At 43.6% G+C, this 23753-nt stretch overlaps 1 protein-coding gene across 1 annotated transcript in view; it reads right to left on the bottom strand.

Moving 5' to 3' along the window:
- Positions 1–20854, bottom strand: part of ACSBG1 (acyl-CoA synthetase bubblegum family member 1) — a 96195-nt gene extending 75341 nt beyond the window's left edge. The window contains 2 exon segments of the mRNA XM_029575025.1: positions 3401–3465; positions 20591–20854. Coding sequence (XP_029430885.1) covers positions 3401–3465; positions 20591–20670 — 145 coding nt within the window. The 5' untranslated portion in view covers positions 20671–20854.
- Between the last annotated feature and the right edge of the window lie 2899 nt (positions 20855–23753).

Raw genomic sequence — 23753 nt, 5'->3', positions numbered from 1 at the left:
CGTGTCATTCGCAAGTTTGATCACTTCACTTGTCGTGTTTCTTAGATCATTAATTAATACGTTGAACAGCACTGGATCCTAGGACACATCCTTGAAGCACTCCACTATTCACCTTTCTTCAACCAGCCATCAAGACCTACCTTTTAGGCCGATGCAGTAAAGTGCGCTGAGGCTGAGCGCACTGTTAGCCCCCATTTGGCCACACGTTTTCGACACGCTATTTTTACCCCTTATACAGTAAGGGGTAATAGTGCATGGAAAACGTGCGGCCAACCCCCCCGAAACTAATAGCTCCCGCAACATGCAAATGCATGTTGATGGCCCTATTAGTTTTTCCCCGCGCAATTCTGTAAGTAAAATGTGCAGCCAAGCCGCACATTTTACTTTCAGAAATTAATGCCTGCCAAAGGCAGGCGTTAATTTCGGCCAGCACCAGGAAAGTGTACAGAAAAGCAGAAAAAGCTTTTCTTTACACCCTCCGACTTAATATCATAACAATATTAAGTCGGAAGCCCCAAAAGTAAAAAAAAATTTTTTTTAAAAATTTAAAATCTGCCCACGGCCCGGAAGACGGATGCTCAATTTTGCCGGTGTCCGTTTACCAAACCTGTGGCTGTCAGCGGGTTCGAGAACCGACGACGGTAAAATTGAGCGTTGGCTGTCAAACCCTCTGACAGCCGCCGCTTCTGTCAAAAAGGAGGCGCTAGGGATGCACTAGTGTCCCTAGCGCCTCCTTTTACTGCAAGCCCTCATTTACATATTTTTTCTTACTGAATCGCGCACCCAGGAGTGTGGCCTAGGCGTGTGTCGGGAGAGCGGGCGCTCGCCAGCTCTCCTGTGGGTTTTTCTGTATCAGCCCGTTTGTTTCCTGTATTTTTACCAGTTAACAATCCACATTGAAACAACAGCTCCTATCCTATGGTTTTTTAGTTTGCTAAGGATTCTCTTATGAGGACTTTGTCAAATGCCTTCTAGAAATCTAAATACACTATATTGATCAGCTTTCCTTTATTCGTGTGCTTATTTACATTTTCAAATAATTCTAATAGACACAACTTACCTTTCCTAAATCCATGTTATTTCCCATTAACCCATGTTTATCCACCTGACCAGTAATTTTGTTCCTAATTATATTTTCTACAATTTTACCAAGCACAGACATCAGGCTCACCGGTTTGTAGTTGCTTGAGTTGCCCCTTTTGAAAATTGGCATTGCATTTGCTATCCTCCAGTCTACAGGTATAGAGAAAAATTTGAATGGTAGGCTACAGATTACCAGTAGTAGGTCTGCAATTTCATATTTGAATTCCTTTAGAACTCTGGGATGAATACTATCAGGTTCAGTGATTTGCTATTATTTAATTTGTTATAACAAACTGATACTTTGCATAAAGGATTTAAGCACTTTGTCTAAAGAACAACTTGTATATATTGTTCAGAGGTGTATTGAAGGAGGAAAGAGACTTCAGATGTCATCTGAAGAGCCCATGCGCTCTATAAGAGAATCTCATAAAAATAGCCTGACAGCTCTTAAAATGATCATCTCAAGCATAATTATCAGTCTCAGAAAACCTCCTTGTGATAAACAATGTTCTAAATCTCAAATCAATCATACATGTAGAATCTCAAAAATAATTTTTCAAAACATTTTGTCTTTGATGGCCTCTTTTACAGCACCATTTAGCCATGTTAGTGGGTGCTGCTTGTTCTTCCTTTGACCTTTCTTAATTTGGGGCATGTATTTTATCTGAGCTTCCAAAATAGTGTTTTTAAATGGTCCCCTTGCCTCATGCAAACCTCTAACACTTGTAACTGCTCCTTTTACTCGTCTTCTAACTAGTTTCTCATTTTTTCATAGCCTTCCTTTTTAAAGTTATATATTATTGTGATAGTTTTGTTTGTTTTCTCTAGTAACTGTCTCAAATTTGATTGCATTATGATCACTGTTGCCAAGCAGCTCCATGACTGCTAACTTTTGCACCAGATTCTGCATCCCAGCAAGAACTAGATCTAAGGTTAGCACCTCCCTCCCTCACTGAGTCTAAGGCCAATTGCTCCATGAAGCAGTCATTTATGGTGTCCAGGAACCTCACCTCCTTGTCATGCCCAGATGAGACATTTACCTAATCCATGTTAGTGTAACTGAAGTCTCTCATTATCATTGTGTTTCCATACTTAGTACCCTGTCTAATCAATCCTAGCATTTCATTCTCTGCTTCACCATCCTGGTTGGATGAGCAGTAGTAAACCCTCAGCACTATAATCCTCCTTGTCATGCATAGAATTTCCATCCATAAAGATTCCCAATTACAATTTGTTTCTTTGTATTTTACTTGATTTTATGGAATCCTTGACACACCACCACAACGTCTATCTGCTCTATCATTTTGATATATTTTGTATCCTTGTATCACCATGTCCTACTGGTTGCCCTTTTTCCACCAGGTCTCTATTATAATTTCTTCCTCTAGTGCCATACATACACTCCAAATCTCCCATCTTATTTTTCAGACTTCTGGTGTTTGCAATTAGACACTGCAAAGTGTTTTTTCCCAAGCTCCTCTTACAAGTAGATCAGATAGTTTGGAATTAGTTTTATCCACTTCTTCATAGTCAGGACAATCTAATTTCTCATGTTTAAAGGTGTAGACCCCTGTTTTAAACTGGGCTCTCCCGAGTGACTGTCAACTTTCCTCCACAGTTTAGTTTAAAAGTTGTTCAATTTCCTTTTTAATTGTTAGCGCCAGCAGCCCGGTTACACTTCAATTAAATAAAAGCCCATTAACCCCTCTTTGTCTTCTCTACCCTGGTTCCTTGCCATGACTTTCCCTCCCTACCATGTCTCTATGCACTTCCACCCTACACACTTTTTATACGGTCTTCTCACCCTCTATGCTTGCCTCCTCCCCATCATCTCTCTAACCACAATGCAAAGTATGTTTCTACACTAATAAAATACTATGGCCCGGATTCTCTAAGGTTGCAGACCTTAGAGAGTCCGGTGGTAATGGGGGGCGGGGGGGGGGGCGAAGCAGGGGGCGGTTCTGCGATAGCCGGCAGCAATCGCTGCCGGCTTTTGCGCCGAATAACTACACCATGAAATGTGTAATTATTCGGCGTGAAACTGGCGGCGATAAGGAATCTTACCTTTTGCCGCCGCAGCGTCGGCCCCCGGTGCTGCCCTGACTCCTCGTCTTCCGGGGCCGACTCCGGCCCGACTCTGCCCCGAGCTAGCTATCACACGCAAAAAGGGACTTTTCGCATGCGAAAAGTCTTTTTTCACGTGCGACAGCATTAGAGAATGACCCCCTATAACATGTAGAATTTTAGTATCCCTGTCCACCAAAGCAAAAATGTAAGAACTTTTTCTACAATGTTCTTTGTTATTTCTTTTCCTTACCTGAAGATCCTTCGGCTTTACTGACTGATAATTCATTTGTTGCTTTCATTGTACCTGTTAACAGACTGACAAAAAACATATGTTACAATAAGCCATAACAAGCAGCTACTGACAGTTAAACACTGGACATGTTAGCTATAGAAGTATGGCTTATATTTATCATCGTGATGCAGTGTTGCCTGATGCACAGTTTCTAAGTAAATTACCAGGCTACAATTAGTGTCCATTCCAGAATTTACAACCACCGTTATAATCCTGTGACCTGCCTTGACTCATGTCTGTTCTACCAAGTCACTGTTGTACTATTGTGTCACTGTTCTACCAAGTCACTGTTGTACTATTGTACAACCACCTCATGGATCAATATTAACAATAAATTGCAGATCAAATCTGCCCAACTTCAACCAAAACCATACAACCCACATTAGACAATAGAAAACCCTGGTTTACCCCAGAACTTAAATCCCTAAAGCAATCACTAAGAAAAAATGAACAAAGCTGGAGAAAAAACCCAACCACTTCGACACATGCCATCTACAAATCCCTCCTCAACACTTACAGGAATACTATCCTTAGAACAAAGAAAGAATTATATGCAAAAAAAATCCACAACTTCATTTTCGACTCAAAAGCTCTCTTCTCATATGTCTCCTCTTTAACCAAACCATCTCCTCCCACCATCCCAGACCACCTAGCTCTCAACAAAGCAAACGAACTCGCCGACTACTTCAAGACTACTCCATTCCCCCAGATCTTAGAATGGAACCCAGCATCTCAACCTTTAAGAAAAGACTCAAGACCTGGCTGTTCACGCAGGCCTTTCCTAACTCCAATATTAGTTAACCCTCATCAATCAACACACGTCGCTAGCAATATCATTAATAACCATCTCCTACAATGTTATTATATGTAATTATCTGATCTTCATTTTCCTTCTTACTCCAAGTTCTATATTTCCTTGTTACATGTAACTGCTCCTTCTGCACTATTGTTCAAGTTGTTAAGTTTATTATAATTGCACTCCTGTTTCTTGTGAACCAGCATGATGGGACAATTGTCTTGAATGTTGGTATATAAAAAACTTAAATAAATAAAAATAAATAAATAAGACAAAAATCACCAACCTTACCCATTCAATCACAACCAACAGCTTCACCCCAACACACCATCCAACAGTCCTGCCGCAACAAAACACAAGCCTGGATTCATTCGAGCTCACTTCTTCACTGGAGATAGAAAATACACTCAAGAAAATCAAACCATCCTCCCATCCATCAGACCCATTACCAACAAATCTCCTCATAGCCATACCAAACACCATCTCAAAACCAATTTCAGAAATTATTAACACATCCCTTTCTCAAGGTTTAGTTCCCAACCAGTTAAAATTGGCAATCCTCAAACCACTACTAAAAAAACCAAAAGCCTCTCCATCGGACCCAGCTAACTTTCGACCTATCGCAAACTTACCGCTCATTGCCAAATTGATGGAAAAAATTGTCAACAAGCAACTGTCAGAATATCTGGAAGATCATAACATTCTATCCCCGGCTCAATATGGTTTCAGAAAATGCCTAAACACCGAATCTCTATTACTATCTCTCACTGTTACGAGCGCGCGCGGGCGCGGTCATCTCGAGCTGGTGGTGAGCCCTTGGGCCACGGCAGGACTCAAGGAGGAGCCCCAAGCCACACCGTGGTAGGTGAGCTGAGCAGGCATGGTGAGCCAGGCGGGTACAGAAGCAGGGAGTCCGACCCTCAGCCGGACCTGCACGCCAATGGTAGCCAACACTGGGAAGTTGACTGATGAACGGTCCTCCGACTGTTCCCGGCCCTTTCGGACCTGCCGCAGGGAACGGCAATGGGCAGCAGGCCGGACAGAGGCGAGGGCAGACAGAGTCCTTACAAAGAAGACGTCAGACCGGGGCTGAAGCAGACATCTAAGACAGGCTGAAGCAAGACGTTGAAGAGGAGGGCTGGAAGGAAACATGGCACTGTCCATCAGGGCGCCCTACTCAGCCCACCCGTGGGACTGAGTCGCGAACCACCCCGTCCCAGACGCGCCCTACACAGCCCAGGAAGGCTGGTCACGGACCACGCTGAGGAAAGGAGGGTGCAGGGAAGACAAAGCGGAAGATCCAGGCGAACAGGAACTCCGATGCTGGGATACTGACATCCGAAGCCCTTTCGGCTGGCAGGCAGAGAAGCTCAAGAGCCCGTGGGACGAATCCCTCCTGTTGGCCACTCCAGGGCCCAACAGGACAGAAGGCTCAGGAACCAGACAGGACGTAGGGCAGAAGCGAGCGGAACTGGATCAGGACATCAGGAACACATCAAGGCAGACATCAGGAACATCAGGAAGCAAACATCCGGACAGAGACAGGACAAGGAGCCATCAACACAAGGCAGACCACGGTGGACCTGGATCGGCAAGGTTACAGACGACTGTAGAACCCGATCCGCAGGCCAGTTGCAAATGACAAGGAAGTCCTTATATACTGGAGGTAGAAGGCAACTCCCTAGGAGGAGCTTGCCAGGACCGCCCACCGCTGGCCCTATAAGTGGTGTAGAGAGCTGCGGGCCGGCCCCTAGGAGAAGGGCGTCGCCAAACAGGAAGTCCAAACACAGAGGCATGCAAGCCACAGGCAGGCCACAGGAACAGCTAGGCCTCTCAGGCCCTGGAGCAAGTCCCGGATGGTGCACAGGAGAGGCCCTGGCTTCGAAGCGGCCTCCGGGAGGAAGGTAAGAGACAACCTGTAGCGCAGCAACAGGGGGGATCGCAACACTCACTGACACCATCCTCGTTAACCTGGAGAAAAAACAACCTTACCTGCTTGTTCTTCTTGATCTTTCTGCTGCGTTTGATACGGTAAAACACACTATTCTTATAGACCAACTAGCCAATATAGGGATCAAAGGCACAGCTCTAAGATGGTTTCAGTCCTTCTTAAGGAACAGATTCTACAAAGTCAGAATAAACAACAAAGAATCGCATCCAGTCCCTTCAGATCAAGGAGTCCCGCAAGGATCCTCACTTTCACCCACCCTCTTCAATATCTACCTCCTCCCTCTCTGCCACCTACTCTCAAACCTCAAGCTTACCCATTACCTCTATGCAGACGACATACAAATCCTTCTCCCGATTACAGAATCCCTTCAAAAAACCATCACATACTGGAACGAATGCCTACAGCCTATTAAAAACTTACTCTCAAGCCTCAACTTAGTATTGAATGCCAATAAAACCGAAATGCTCATTGTCTCCCAGGACCCCCGTACAATTTCATCTAGCATCTCTCCACCAAACTCAAATAGCAAGTTCTCACCTGATGTCAGAGACCTAGGAGCCTGGCTAGACAACCAACTAAACCTAAAAAAGTTCGTAAACACTACCACAAAGGACTGCTTTTACAAACTGCAAGTCCTCAAAAAACTTAAACCACTCCTTTACTTCTCAGACTTCAGGCTAGTACTGCAATCCATCATACTATCTAAGCTCAATTATTGCAACTCCCTTCTGCTAGTTCTACCCACCAACACAATCAAACCATTACAGATGGTACAGAATTCCGCTGCCAGAATCCTCACAAGTTCTAACAGAAAAGACCATATCACCCCTATCCTTCATAACTTACATTGGCTTCCCATCAAACACAGGATACTCTATAAGATACTCACAATCGTCCACAAAGCAACATACAAACTGGCTCCTATCATGCTAAGCTCTCAACTTCAACCGCATACATCTTCCAGACCAATTAGAAGCGCATACAAAGGAACACTGCATGTCCCACAAGTAAAATCAGCATTGAGCAAACGAGCACTATCTTCAGCAGGCCCCCACCAGTGGAACGCGCTCCCCCCAGATCTAAGACTAGAACCCAGTCATCAAGAGTTCAAAAAAAGACTGAAGACCTGGCTTTTCCAACAAGCCTTCCCAGACTCTCAATGCTACTTAGACGGGAGGACTTCCTAAATATTAGGTATCCCCAAATTATGGACACCTCACCAAGTCCTACTATCAGGACTCTGCAACTGTTCTATCAATCTTTTAGTCCAAAAGTTCACCATATTTTTATTGTATTTATATTATAGCTTTAACATGTCACTATTTCTATGTTAAATAGTTTAATTGTATTTACTATATTATATTTATTTATTACTATGTTAAATTGACATCCGGTTATATTGTTCCATCTGTTCTATGGTTCCATGTAAAGCCCCCTTCTCGGTTGGGCAGTTCATCGTTTTATGTAAACCGGAGTGATTTGTAATTCTCACAAGAACTTTGGTATATAAAAATTAAAAATAAAATAAATAAAAATATTGTGAAAATCATGAAAAAATAAATTGTCAAATAACTAATAATCAATATTAGGGAAGGTAAAAGTGTTTTAAATAGCTAATACCTAAAGTATCACATGAGAGACTGAATTCATCAGACCACACAGAAGTTTCGATGTTCTTAACCATTCCAGTACTTGCTGGGGAAGTAATGTGGTTGCCATATTAGTCCACTTCAATGCAGAGAAATAAATATCAATACAGAACATATATAAAGTGATTCCTTTTTATTGGATTGATGCGGTGTATTAAAAGTTAATGCAATAAAAATGTATCACCTTAAACATTTTTGTTTCCTGCTCGTTATTTCCGCATACTGGAGAAGTAGAAACTAGCAGGTGTTTTGGAGAGACCTAATTTCCTCATACCAGTGGTTTACCTCCTCCAGGGCACACAACACAAGCCATTTTTCACTTGTGCTGTTCACATGTATCACGGTAAGAGGTGTTGTTGTAACCTTTTCCTTCTGTGGTTTTCATAATCTCTCGTTAACCCTATTCCTCCCTCAGTATTATGTGCACAGATTACCTCACCTCTAACCTCCCCTCCCATTCCTTCTCCTCCTTCCCCCAAAAGGGACCAAAATGTATGTTTTCAAGACCTTCCTTGCCAAAAATAATTATAACATTGATGATGCAAAGAAGGAATATAATGTAAATGTTTCCCTCGATTCACAAAATAGAACTCCATAGTATTCAGGATAATTCCGCTTTGGGAGGGTAATTTTCAGAAGCCATTGATGTAGATAAATAGATGTTTAGCCAAGAAAAAAGGAGTGTTGAAAACTGCCCCCCCCCCCTCTTCTCCCTCCCCATGGGTAAAAGAATGGGCGTTGCTGAACAATGCACATACTTTTACCTGCATTGAGTGGAGGCATTCCTGGAGGCGGCGATAGGGTAGAAAATGCAACTACCCTGTTTCCCCGAAAATAAGACATCCCCTGAAAATAAGACCTAGTAGAGGTTTTGCTAAATTGCTAAATATAAGACCTCCCCCGAAAGTAAGACCTAGCAAAGTTTTTATTTGGGAGCATGCCCATCGCACAGAACACCAGAGCATGCAGCTGTGATTTTTTTACCCTGCAGGATTCACAGTTAGTTGTCATCACAAACCAGCATAACCAGACAACTATTCAGAATATGATAAATGTTCATTTTTTTGTTCAACAATATATGTGAATTCTTCTTCATGGAAAAATAAGACATCCCCTGAAAATAAGGCCTAGTGCATCTTTGGTAGCAAAAATTAATATAAGACACTGTCTTATTTTCGGGGAAACACGGTATGTGCACGGTGTTTGCAATTAAAACCTCTGCACGTTGTTCTGAATGTGGAAACGTATCCACAGAAAAAGCAGGTGCAAATCTCTTTTTCCCAGGGCAGGTTTCAAAGCAAAAGTGCATGCATGCTTTCCGTTTGGGAACTGGTGCAAAGTCTACAGGTGGCAAGTGCATGGAGACTTTGCAACTACCTTCAGAGATTTGAAAATTGTCCCCTGTAAGGACTGTCTGCCCTGCACAAACCCACAGACTCTTTGCATCCATTCTCAGCACCCTTGGGAAAATTACTTTCTAAAAGGCAATGCCCTGCAGTGCTGAGTATGAGTAATAATGGAACTTGCTTACTCAGCAAGGGGCACAGAGCTTTGTAATTTTAAACCTTAGCAACTTGTGCAGAACCAGAGCTGGTTTCCTTTCATAATGTATCCTTTTTCTCCATTTTACAGTATAAACCTTGGAGCAATTTAGTAACAATAATTACAATGCTGATTCCACAACATAAAGTCAATGGAAACATGCAGGACTTCAAAACCATGACCTTGCATTCTCAAAACTCTGTCAGGACAATATTCAAAGGAAAATGTAAATGTAATGTACTATCACAGCAATTTTCAAAAGCCCATTTATCCGCATTAAATGCGCTTAACATGAAGACTGGAAGGAAGCCAATGTAATGTTTAAAAAAGGGCTCCATGGTATCCAAAAAAATTTGGGCTAATTCAACCCCTTTTTGTGTCTATTATGTATTGGTAACTGATTAAAGAAAGGAAACAGAGAATAGGTCTTAAGTGGTTACTTTTCCCAACGGAGAGAAGTGAGTAATGGAGTGCTCCAGGGGTCTTGACTGGGACCAGTGGTTATTCATAAATGATCTAGAAGAAGGTGCAGTGAGCAAGCTGATCACATTTGCAGATACAAAATTATTCAAAGTAGTGAAAACATGAGCTGATTGTGAGGAATTGCAGGAGGACTTTGCAAGACGGGAGAGCTGAGCATCTACAATAATAAATAGCAGATGAAATTTAATGTTAATACAAAGTGATGCACAGAGGAAAGAAATCTCAATTAGAGGCACACAATGTTGGGTTCCCCATCCAGGAGAAGGACCTTGGGATCATTATTGGCAATATGTTGAAATCTTCAGCTCAGCATGCAGTAGAATATGCCAGAAAAGAATATTAGGAATTATTTAGAAAGAAATAGAAAACAAAACTGGTAGCATCATAATGCCTTGGTATCAATCCATGAGTATTGTGTGCAATACTGGATGCTGGACCTCAAAAAAGATATGGCAGAACTGGAAAAAGTACAGAGAAGGGCAACAAAATTGATTACAGGGTTGGATCAGTTACAGGGCTGGTGCAAGAGTATTTGGTGCCCTAGGCAAACCTTCAGTCATGCACCCTCCTTTCCATCCCTTGTTTACCTATTTCTGGCAGCTCCAGCACAGCACTCCCTATTGGCTCTCCCCATCTGAGACTTGTACTTGTAGGATTTTGTCACTGCCAAAATGTTGGCGCTCCAGGCAACCGCCTAGTTTGCATATTGAAAGCACCAGCCCTGATCGGTTCTCTTAAGCTAAACTGATTAGAATTCCTCAGCTTGGAGAAAAATTGACTTAGAGGGGATGTGATAGAGGTTTATAACTATGTTTAGTATGAAAAATGTTAATAGAGAATGGTTATTTACACTGTCAAATGCTACTAGGACTAAGGGACACTCCCTAAAACTAACAGGTAGTAAATTAAAACAAATTTAAGAAAGCATTTTTTTCAGACAGTGCATAATTAAGCTAAGGAACTTGTTGCCAGAAAATGTGATTAAGGTTAGTATATAATTGAGTTTAAAAAAGGTTTGGACATAGTAGACATCACCGGCTGGCTTATCTAACGGCTGCTAAACAGAATCAATTGGCCGCGTTTTACAAAATATGGAAAGTATTCCCTGATGTCAGGCCTTCCTAAGTCTCAGTGTAAAGCTATGACTCCCTATGACACCTTCAGAGAGTAGTCAGGGAGCAGCAGGCGACTCTCCACAGCCCTATAGTTTTCTCAAGTTTATTATTCACAATGATGAAGTCCTTATTGAGAATGTACACGATACAAGAGATGATGCATCTATTTATGTACTCATGTACTAAAGCACTCTGGTGTTGATTTTTCTTTCTTTCTGTACCAATGCACTGATGCACTGATGTTTATTGTTGCTCTCCTGGTATCCCCATATAACATGGTTCAATGACTACTTGTGATTCCTGCTCTGAGGGGGGGGGGGGGGGGGGGGGGAGTGAGAGGGGATAATATTGTGTTGCATTGCAATTCAATGTATTTCAATTATGTTTTATATGTTCCTAGTTATTGCATTATTTATTTTATTTTAACAGGTTTTATTGACCGTCTTTTAGTTGCCACTTTCACAACGGTTTTATTTATTGTGCAATTCAACATATTGTTTGTATCTTATGCAAAAAACTCAATAAAAAAGTTAAATAAAAAAAATGTTTGGACAAGTTTCTTGAGGACTGGTCAATAAATAATTATTAGCTAGATAAGATATGCAACCCCATCCCAAAGTGCAGACTGCACACGGATGGTGGTCATAAAAGAACATCACTGTCTCTTCAGGGCTGGAACCTCAGGCTAGCTCTCTTAACCTCAAGGCCTGGATTCGTTTTTGGGTAGTGGGAAGGTTTTCCTTTCAAGGCCTGGACAGATTGTTGTGAATTGTATCACTGGAGATGTGGACCCTTGGGCCGGCCGAGAAGATGAAGGAAAGGCAGTGGGCGGATCACTGCTGTGAAGACTGGCCGGAAGGCGGCACGGAGCCGGGAGACCGGGCAAGAGCTTCACCCTGGGAAGCCCGTGGTCCCCCCAGGAGGAGCCTGTGAGGACCCGGGCCGCTGGGGCTTAGGAGAGGTCTCCCGGAGCAGACATAGACCAGTAGAACAGTCCGAGGTCGGGGCAGGCAGCAGAACAGCAGAGAGAAGATGTACCGAGAATGAGACCAGGAAGACAGTCCGAAAATCAGGAACCAGGAATGAGGCTGAGGAACCGAGCCAGAAGCAGGAACACTGGAACTGAAGCAAGAACTCAGGAACTGAAGCAGGAACTCAGGAAACAAGGCAGGAACTCGGGAAGCAAGGCAGGAACACAAGAACATGAGGCAACTAGTAACTCCAAGGAATGAACCCTGTTGCAAGGCGATTTCCCTAGTCAGCCGCCGGGTTTAAATACCCTGCCAGCGTCTGACGTCATCTAGGGGGTTGGCTGGGACTCCGTGCAGCTGGACCTTTAAAAGACCTCCCCTCATGCGTGCGCGTGCCTACAGGAGGGGCGAAGTCAGAATCGGAGCTCGATGGTGTCTCCCTTGAGGAGACGCCACTGCAGAGAGGCCTGGCAGGCCCAAGGGACGCCGAACCTTGTTGCGGCCCGCAGCGCGGGTAAAAAGGTAAGGACCTGGTCGTGAGTCTAGCGACCGGGACCGCAACAGTACCCCCCCCTCTTACGCCCCCTCTTCAAGGGTCCCGGTTTACCAGGATGATCCAAGTGAAATTGTCGCAGGATCGATTTGTCCAGGATGTTACGAGCAGGCTCCCAGGTGTTCTCCTCCGAACCGCAGCCCTCCCAAGCCAGCAAGTACTCCCAGCAACGGTGGAGGAAGTGTACATCAAGGACCTCCCAAACTTGGTATGTAGGTTCATCAGCAGCGGGGGTATCCGCAGGATCTGGCGGTCTTCGATGGAACCTAGAAAGAACTACTGGTTTAAGTAAGGAGACATGAAACACATTGTGAATGCGTAAGGTAGTGGGCAGACGTAAGCGATAGGAAACCATTCCAACCCGTTCAGCGACTCAGAATGGCCCGCAGAACTTAGGAGCCAATTTCCTAGAAGGCAACCTAAGGTGAATGTTTTTGGTGCTTAACCAGACTTTGTCCCCTGGGAGAAACACCGGCGCTGGTCGACGATGCCGATCGGCATGCCTCTTGGCGGACTTTGCTGATGCAATCAGTTTGGTTTGAATGGAGTCCCAGAGTCTATGCAATTGCTGAGCAGACAGCTGAGCCGCAGGTGAAGGAACAATCACTGGTAGAGGTAACGGTGGTTTAAGTTGCTTCCCATACACTACTTGAAAGGGAGACTTCCCAGTAATGGAATGAGCATGATTGTTGTAGGAGAATTCAGCCCATGGTAGCAGGGCTACCCAATTGTCCTGTTTCTCAGAAACAAAGGTACGAAGAAAGGTTTTTAAGGAGCGGTTCATACGCACAGTTTGTCCATTGCTTTGCGGATGGAAGGCTGTGGAGAGGTTCAACTGAACTCCAAACTTTTGTCACAGTGCTCTCCAGTAACAGGCAGTGAACTGTGGTCCTCTGTCCGAGACTATATCCTGTGGCAGGCCAAGCACCCGAAAGATGTGCTGCATGAAGAGTTGGGCTAACTCTGGTGCTGATGGTAGCTTGGGCAGAGGGACGAAATGGGCCATTTTGGAGAAATGATCCACTGTGACCGAAATGACTGTTTTTCCCTCTGAGGATGGCAGATCTACCACAAAATCCATGGCTAAGTGCGTCCAAGGTTCTACGGGGATTGGCAAAGGTTGCAGAAGTCCCCAGGGTAGCCCCGGCAAGGGCTTTTGTTTAGCACAAGAAGGGCAGGAACTGACATAGGCACAGACATTGTGCTTCATCCAAGGCCGCCAGTAATAGAGTTTTAGAAGTTCCAAGATTCGCTCTCACCCAGCGTGTCCACCGGTGAGGGAATCATGAGCCCAGAGTAACACCTCTTTTCACAATCGGTGTGGGACTACAGTCTTGCTCACAGGAGTTAAACTCGTGTTTGCTAAATTGATTCTTGCTGGATCTAGGATGTACTGAGGGGAATCCCCCTCCTCCTCCAGCTCGGTGGTTCTGGACAAGGCATCCGCTCGAATATTCTTGGCCGCTGGTCTATAACGAAGTGTGAAGTTAAAGCAATTGAAAAAGAGAGACCAACGGGCTTGTCTGGGATTTAGTCGCTGAGCTTTACATAGGAATTCCAAATTCTTATGATCCGTATAAACTGTGATGGGATGGATCACCCCCTCTAGCCACTGTCTCCACTCTTCAAAAGCTAGCTTAATTGCAAGGAGTTCCTTGTCTCCTATACTGTAATTACGTTCAGCTGCTGAGAATTTCTTGGAGAAGTAAGAACATAGGAGTAACTTCCCCTTGTTGGAGGTTTGACTAAGTACTGCCCCTACCGCTAAGTTGGAGGCGTCTACCTCTACTATAAAGGGGCGTAATGGGTCTGGATAATGTAAGCAGGTGTCTAGCAGAAAGGCCTTCTTTAGATCCTCAAAAGCTTGACAGGTGGCTTTGGACCACACCTTGGCGTCCTCTCCCTTCTTGGTAAGGGCGGTGAGAGGTGCTACCTTTAGAGAGTAATGAGGAATGAATTGTCTGTAGAAGTTTGTGAATCCTAAGAAACGCTGTAGCGCCTTTACTCCCATGGGACGAGGCCACTCTTTGATGGCTGAAACTTTCTCTGGATCCATAAAAATCCTGTAGACGAGATGATGTATCCTAGGAATGGGAGAGATTCTTGCTCGAACAAGCATTTTTCCAGCTTAGCGTAAAGGTGATTGTCCTTAATACGGGCAGACAGTCCCTCCAGGAAGACTCCCCGGAGACTATCATCTCGCCACCCAACCTCCGTGGTGAGGGTGCGGAACTTGATTGCATAATCTGCCAATGATCGAGGCCCCTGTTGAAGTTGCAAAAGCTCAGATGTAGCCATGGACAGCCGTGCTGGCTCATCAAACACCTGCTTGAAGTTAATAATGAACTGCTGCAAGTTATTTAGTAGCGGATCGTTACGCTCCCACATGGGTGAGGCCCAGCTCAGGGCCTTTCCATCCAGCAGGGACAGGATGTAGGCAACTTTCACTGAATCAGAAGTAAACTGGCTTGGTAGGAGAGAGAATCTGATGTAACACTGATTCAGAAACCCTCGACAGGTCTTGGCATCCCTGGAGTAGCGGGGAGGAGCAGGTAATTTGGTCGGTGCAGATACTCCCATGGCGGATACCGGAGGATGCGTGGGTGGCGCCTCGGGAGGCGCAGCATCCAAGCGGTTAGCCAGCCGCTCGACGTTTGCAGCCAGCAAGTCCAAGCAGTGCTGCTGTTGTTGTAGACGTTGTGCCATCCCTGGAATGGCCTGCAGTCCCGAGATGTCCGCCGGGTCCATGGCCTTGCAAACTGTTTTTTAAATTTATTTATTTATTTATTTATTTAGATTTTTTTTATATACCGGCATTCATGAACAGGTCACATCATGCCGGTTTACATAGAAACAAGGGGTGCAGTAAACAGTAGAACTAAACTAGTGCAAGGGGGATGCAGTTACAAAAAACCAGGGGTAGAATAACTGGGAGAGAGAAAAAAGAGGAACAGATGGGAGTAAAAAGAACTGTATGGGGATAAAATAAATAACTTAGAGATTATTTACAGTACCAAATGCTAACATTGTTACAGGAGTTGGAGGTGGTTATGAGTTGTCCGGGAAGGCTTGTTTGAAAAGCCAGGTCTTCAATCTTTTGCGGAAAGTTGGTAGGCAGGGTTCTAGGCGCAGATTTGTGGGGATGGAGTTCCATAGTGAGGGTCCGGCTGTCGAGAATGCCCGATCTCTTGCCGTTGTGTGTTGGGTGGATTTTGTGTTTGGTACCTGGAGGGATCCTGTTGTGAACTGTATCACTGGAGATGTGGACCCTTGGGCCGGCCGAGAAGATGAAGGAAAGGCAGTGGGCGGACCACCGCCCTGAAGACTGGCCGGGAGGTGGCACGGAGCTGGGAGACCGGGCAAGAGCTTCACCCTGGGCTGTGAGGTCCCGGGCCGCTGGGGCTTAGGAGAGGTCTCCCGGAGCAGACGTAGTCCAGTAGAACGGTCCGAGGTCGGGGCAGGCAGCAGAACAGCAGAGAGAAGACGTACCGAGGATGAGGCCAGGAAGACAGTTCGAAAATCAGGAACCAGGAATGAGGCTGAGGAACCGAGCCAGAAGCAGGAACACTGGAACTGAAGCAAGAACTTGGGATCTGAAGCAGGAACTCAGGAAACAAGGCAGAAATGCGGGAAGCAAGGCAGGAACACAGGAATGCGAGGCAACTAGTAACTCCAAGGAGTGAACCCTGTTGTAAGGCGATTTCCCTAGTCAGCCGCCGGGTTTAAATACCCTGCCAGCGTCTGACGTCATCTAGGGGGCTGGCCGGGACTCCATGCAGCTGGACCTTTAAAAGACCTCCCCTCACGCGTGCGCGTGCCTACAGGAGGGGCGGAGTCAGAATCGGAGCTCAACCGGGACCGCAACACTGCTAGTGGTGACTCTATCCCTGGGAGAGGGGTATTTTCCCACTGTGGGCACTGTTCCCTCTAAGCTGCACCATCATTTCTATGTTTCTATGTTTCACCCAGTTCTCCTCCTCTTCTACCAATACACACTAATTTTAGTAACTGCAAACCCTTCACTGCCAAACACTTTGAGAAGTAACACAAATCCCTGCAATTTAAAAAAAAGACACTTAGAACTTTGCTGTACCATACCAGAACTATCTTAGGACTCAAAACAGCAGCACCCTTATCCATGACATGGCAGCAATGCATATATTATACCATGCCCTAGAACATTAATACACCACCTACTAAGGTTAACAAAACAAGCCTTACTGCTACAAAGCCCTACAGAAAAATGACATGCCAGCAGAACTACTGCACCTCAGTTACACATGCAGTACACAGACAGACCCTTACCTAATATACAATAAGGGACTACAAATTGGAAACAAAAACATGCAGACAAAAATAAACTGGAAAGCCCAAGAAACCATAGTCTGAACAGTGGAATACTGAAGAAAGAACAAAATACAAAGATGTAATGCACATTCCCGAAGATAACTTATGCCATTCACTAAAAATTCAAAATAATTTTTTTTTTTTTACCAGATCTTATTTTTCTAATCAGCTTGTTCCAGGCTTTTTTTCCCCCCACATTCCTTTTCTCAGTCTTTTCCCAATTCCTTTTACAGTGTCTCCTTTTTTCCTTTCTGTTTCTTCTTTATGTGCCATTTCCCATTTAATTATATAGCAGTAAAGTATTTAATTTTGATCACTACATCTGAGTCTGGAGTGGTTTTGGTACTTACAATCCACAGTCAATGTTCCCTCTAAAGACCATGCAAAAACACCACTAGTAATCACCTCTTATAGAATGATTACATCACAACCTCTGTGCATTTAAATTCAGACTTTCCAGCCTCCCATCCAGGATTGGCCTTTGCTTTTTATCTTTGTTGAATTATTTTACTCAAACAATTAAGAAAAAAAGTTTTTAAGAAGGAAGGGAAAGTTTCATACTTCGTACCGTTATCCCCAAGCAACGGGGTAATACATTCATTTGTAATCATTAACAAACCCCCCTTCAACCAAAACATGTGGTTGGAGAGGGATTGTTAATGATTACAAATGAATGCATTACCCTTGGTCTGACCCAGTATGGCATATCTTATGTTCTTATGTTTAGTCTTTAGAGGGCAAATTATGTCTGCACTATAATGTTTTTTAAGAAGGAAGGGAAAGTTTTATACTTCGTACTGTTATCCCCAAGCAATGGGGTAATACATTCATGTACATGCTTGAGGATAACAGTACGAAGTATGAAACTTTCCCTTCCTTCTTAAAAAAATTTTTTCTTAATTGTTTGAGTAAAATAAAGATAAAGATCAAAGGCCAACCCTGGATGGGAGGCTGGAAAGTCTGAATTTAAATGCACAGAGGTTGTGATGAAATCATTCTTTAAGAGGTGATTACTGGTGGTGTTTTTGCATATCAGATTTAGATCAGAGCTTTCCAAACTTTTCATGTTGGTGACACACTTTTTAGACAAACATAATTTCGTGACACAGTATCAATTTCGTGACACAGTATCAATTACGGGACAGAATGTCCCGTAATTTTAAAAAGCTGGCCAGTTTCACACTATAAAATTATTTGATAGCCTCATTCAACTAATTCTATATGGCTATGAAAGTGAAGTCTGGAATTTATAGGAAGGGACAGAATGTCAATATAAATCCTGCACCTCCAGTTCTGAAACTCTGTGCATCCACTGAAATTCCCCCAAACAATGGAGCTTGGATGTTTCCCTTACAGCTCATCATACTAAAAGATATTTTCAAATGCTGGTGTCATCTCACAGTAACAGCAGCACAAACACCTTCCACTGCCAGGCACATTGTGAACTAAAATAAAACCTCGCAAAAAAGACACTCAAAATCTATACTGCAATCCCATTGTAACATAACAGTAATAACACCAAGGACTCAAACAACAATAACCCTACCTGTGTAAAAGCAAGGGTAAATATTACACTGGGTCCTAGAATACCAATACACCACCTACTGAGGAAACAAAACAAACCAGATTGCTATAGATCCCTATGCTAGCAGAATCTCTCATCATGTCACACACATAAAGCAGAGACAGACCCTCACCATATACAGAATACAAAATAAAGGAGCACAAATTAGACAAAAACTGAAATGGAAACCCCAAGAAGCCAGACTCTGTGTATTAACAATGGAAAAACAGAACCACCATTCCTCATAAAACAAATAAAATCAAGAAACATAAAGCATCAGTTATAATAGTAAAACCATAATAATAAAAGAATATTTTAAAACTACTGATAAATAGAATTTCTATTAATTAAAAACATATGCATTTTTTACAATTTCCCAAACACCCATAAAATATTTCAATATAGCACATATATCAAATAACACCCAATAATTAAAACTAATAAGAATTTTAAAAAGCCCCTGCTGTCCATCCGAGGGAGCTCTTGATTTCCAGTCACCCTGATATTGTCAAGGATTAGGAGATTATCCTCTCTCTCTCACACATACTCACATGTCCATTCTCTCTCACACATACACTGTCACATACATACACATTCATGCTCTTATACCCACCATAACCTCTCGCTCTCACAGACACTGACACACTCTCAGGCTCTAAGACACTCTCTCCCCCTCCACCCCCCCCCCCCCCACACACACACACACTCCCCTGGATTTTCTCATACACACTCATGCTCTCACTCTCTCTGGCTCCCTCACATACACACAAACACACACACCCAGGCAAGTTCCCAATCATTCTCACACAAACACACCCCCAGGCAAGCTCCCAGTCATTCTCACACACTGAAACTGACCCCCAGGCAGGCTCCCATTCATTTTCACACCACTCCCTCACCATCCCCCAGGCATGCACGCATTCATTCTCACACACACAGACCCCCAGGCAGGCACCAATTCATTCTCACACACACACATACACCACACACACGGGCCGATACAGTAAAAAACGTGGCTCTCCTGGCGCGCGCATAGGACACTCTGCTGTGCGCGCGATACAGTAAAAACATTTATTTAAATTAGGCCCGGCGGTAAAAAGAGGCACTAGGGACACTAGCGCGTCCATAGCGCCTCTTTTTGGACAGGAGCGGCGGCTGTCAGCAGGTTTGACAGCCGATGTTCAATTTTGCCAGCATCGGTTCTCGGAAACCGGATGCAGGCAAAATTGCGCTTCCAGTTTTCAGCCCGACAGCCGCCGGCCCATTTTACATTTTTTCTTCTTTTTTTTTTTAACTTTCGGGACCTCCGACTTAATATCGCCATTACACTTTTATATGGCCTTCCTCGATACAAGCTCAATCCAAGGAGGTCGATATTCAGTGCTAGTTAACCAGATAAGTTGGGACTTATCTGACCTCAATATCTAGTTACATTCAGCAGCCGCTGTTATCTGACTACATAGTTATCCATCTAAGTGGTGGGGGTGTAGCTACTCATCTGGGTAACTTAGCCAGATAAGTGGCGGTAATCAGACTTATCTGGATGAGTTAGCCAGATAAGTTAGACCTGCTGTTTGAACAGGTCTAAAGTTTGACTGATGAATAACCTAGCTAAGTTAGCCAGATGTTTATCCAGCTAACTTTCTTAGCCAGATAATGAATATCTACCTTAAGAAGCAATAAATACTATAATCAAAATACATCATATAAATAACAATATAGCATAAAAATACATCAATAATCTAGAACTGAGACTTTAAAACCATCCTATTCTCACTAGTGGGAATAAGTGTGGTTCAAATTGTGATCCGAATATAGAAAATATAGAGCAATATAACTATTTAGACAAACTGCTAAAACACGGAAAACATGAGAAAACAGGGATCTACCTGGGAAAAAATACAGTGTATTCCCTGTTTCTTCCTGAGCGAACATGTGAGTAGTCCGCATGTTAAATATTATAATAATTTCAACTCAAGCAAGTTTTAGTTATAAATGAAATAACACCCTAGTGAAGAGAGTCTCTGATCTGAGCTCCGTGTCACAAGTATCCAGTTCTTTATACTGGGCACCAATTAGTCTGTGCCACTCAATACAAATAGCAGTCACTGAACTAGATGTTATCTTTTTCAAATTTTACTAAGATGCAAAATATACTCCATAAGAACAAGATGTACCTGGTTTCATCGTTTTCTGCAGAATCCGTTTGCCTTGTAGCTAAAGTTTCCTTCTTGCTGCTCTCCGCAATGACAGGCATGTTCTCTCTCCAGCTCGCTGATGATTTATGTGGGTTTAATCATGGATCAGTTACTTAGTTGATTTCAGACACTGGGGGTAACTGACAGTTTGTAGAAAAATAAGAGGTACAGTGGCAGTAAAAAGTGCAATTTCAGGCTGCAACAAGGCAATTCTTTCCTGCCTGATTTAGTTTCTCTGAATTTGATTTTCCTATTTTCGTCAGACATGTGAAGAATTTCAATTAGACTAAAGGATTTATTCAAATGCAAATGTTTTTTCCCTTCACTGTGTTGTGTAAGCCAATCAGGTTACAGCCTGCTGCAGTTCAAGGCCCTCTGAATGCCTTCACTCTCATTTCACAGGCCCTCTCTAAGTAACTCATTGTCCATCCATAAAGTGAAGCATAATGAAATTAGGATATGACTCAGATTTCCAGCAGCTAGTGTGCTTCTCCCAGCCATTATGTATTCATTCAAAAGTGACTTTGCTGCTGTTTGCCAAAATCCCAGAGTTGCATGCATATGTGTTGGAACTAGGAGTGGTAGCATCCCTTGGGCTGAAGTACAAGACTGATGGCTGCTGTTATGCACAGGGCTCAAAAGTGGTTTTCAGTGCTCCCACTGTAAAAACTGGGGCATTATTCAATAAAGATGTTTCCTATAGGCACAGGAAAATGTTGTTATTTGAATAAGGCCCTGGATGCCTGTGGCTATGACGGCTTCAATCCTGCTCACTACCAGACACCTTCATAGCAAACACCCTCATAGCACCCTCATAGCAACCATCTCAATCCTAACCCTCTTCCTAATAAATGCCCAATTCATCTCCAAAAAAATCCCCATCCTACATGACCTCCTTACAGACAACCACCCAGACATCCTATACGTCACCGAATCCTGGCTCAAAAAATCTGACACAGCACTAATAAATCAACTTCCTCGCTCAAGTTATTTATTTATTTTTATTTATTTATTTATTTATTTATTTAGGGCTTTTTTTATACCGACATTCATGATACCAATCATATCATATCGGTATGACATCTTCTCCCTACCCAGACCAAAAAAAAAGGAGGCAGCCTACTCCTCCTAGCCCTAAACAAATTCAAACTCACACACCACCCCATCACCATAACACCCCCCCTGGAAATAGCCCACTTCAAATCAAGAAACCTCCAAATACTGCTACTATACTCCCCACCAAAATGCCTAGATCTCAATCTCTCCCACCTCATCGAAACTATCTCCTCCCAAATCAACACCGACCTCCCCGCAATCATCTTAGGAGACTTCAACCTCCATATCGACGCCACCCCCTTCCCCCACCTCATGCACCCTCTTCCTTGACACCATGATCGCAATGGGCTTCAAACAAATTGTTAATTCATCAACTCAGAGATCAGGCCACACCCTTGACCTCATATTCATCAATGACAAAGCTACATCCACAAACAACCCACCCACGACAACCAGCGTTCCATGGTCGGACCACAAATTAATCCAGACCACACTTCGATTGAAAACCTTCCACACTGAAACCGACCAATCCAAAAAGTAATTGAATTCCACAAACCATGCCCCAGCGAAGAGCTGATAGAAACCCTCCCCAATGCCTTGAACACCCTCGACCTCAATGATGCAAACTCTGCCATTAGCTCTTGGATCTCCATCAATGCCGAAATTGCCAAATCCAAATGCCCAATTATCTCCAAGGTAATCAATACAGACAACCCCCCAAAACACCTTGGTATAACCCAGAACTAAAAAACACCAAACGACTTCTCAGACAAGCAGAGAAAAGATGGAGAAGACATCCTACCTCACCTCACCTCGACAGATACAAAACACTACTCCACATATACAGAACAGACACTGACAAAGCCAAACGAGAATTCTACTCAAAGAAAATTCACCAACACCAATATAACCCCAGAATCCATTTCAACTTTGTCTCCAAACTTGACCCAACCAAGCCACAACCCACTGTCAAAGGAAGACTCCACAAAGGCTTGGAGGAACTCGCCCAATTCTTCACAGACAAAATATCAAATTTAATACCAACCAACCCCCCAGCATGCCAGGAAAGGCCAAATCCCCACAACACAACATTCCCCACTTGGTCCAACTTCTACCTCATTGCCTCAACAGAAGTCAAAACGATTATACAAACAATCAACCCAACTGCCCACCCTCTAGATCCCATCCCAGTCAAAACTCTCAAGCTAATCCCTGAAATCATCGCTAAACCTATAGTCAACATAATAAATACATCCCTCGAACAAGGCCTCTTTCCCCGAAGCCCTCAAATGCAGCGTAATAAAACCATTCTAAAAAAACAACAACTGAATCCTTCCGACCCTGCTAACTACAGACCCATCTTGATCCTATCCTTCATATCGAAGATCCTGGAAAAATTGTCAACCACCAATTCTTGGAACACCTGGAAACACACAAAATCCTTTACCCCTCTCAACATGGATTCAGGAAATCACTCAGCACCGAAACGCTACTACTATCCCTCACAGACACCACCCTGAGAGGTCTCGATGCCGGACACTCCTACCTCCTGATATTACTGGACATCTCTGCTGCCTTTGACACCATCAACCACAACTCTTTACTAACCCAACTAACGGAAATCGGACTAGGTGACAAAACCATAAAATGGTTTGAATCCTACTTATCGAATAGATCCTACGAAGTGTGACTAAACAACAGCGAATCAAAACACTTTCCACTCCCCCATGGCATCCCACAAGGTTCTTCTCTCTCCTCCACCCTATTTAATATATACATGCTCCCCCTCTGCAAACTCCTCTCCAGCCTGAACCTCCACTACTTCGTCTACGCAGATGATGTCCAGATAGTACGCCCCATGAAAGAAAACATATAACGCACCCTACTGTTGTGGGAATCCTACTCAGCCCAAATAAAAAACCTCCTTTCACAGCTATCTCTCACACTCAATCACACAAAAACAGAAATACTATACATAACAAACAAACACCTCACAAAGAACATCCAGGACCCCATGCCCATCCAACCATTCAGCCAATGCATTACCGAAGTAAAAGACCTAGGTATCACATTAGACTCCGAGCTC

Source organism: Rhinatrema bivittatum, chromosome 13 (assembly GCF_901001135.1).
Source record: "Rhinatrema bivittatum chromosome 13, aRhiBiv1.1, whole genome shotgun sequence".
NCBI classification, from domain to species: domain Eukaryota; kingdom Metazoa; phylum Chordata; class Amphibia; order Gymnophiona; family Rhinatrematidae; genus Rhinatrema; species Rhinatrema bivittatum.
This window is presented reverse-complemented; position numbering and strand designations above follow the sequence as displayed.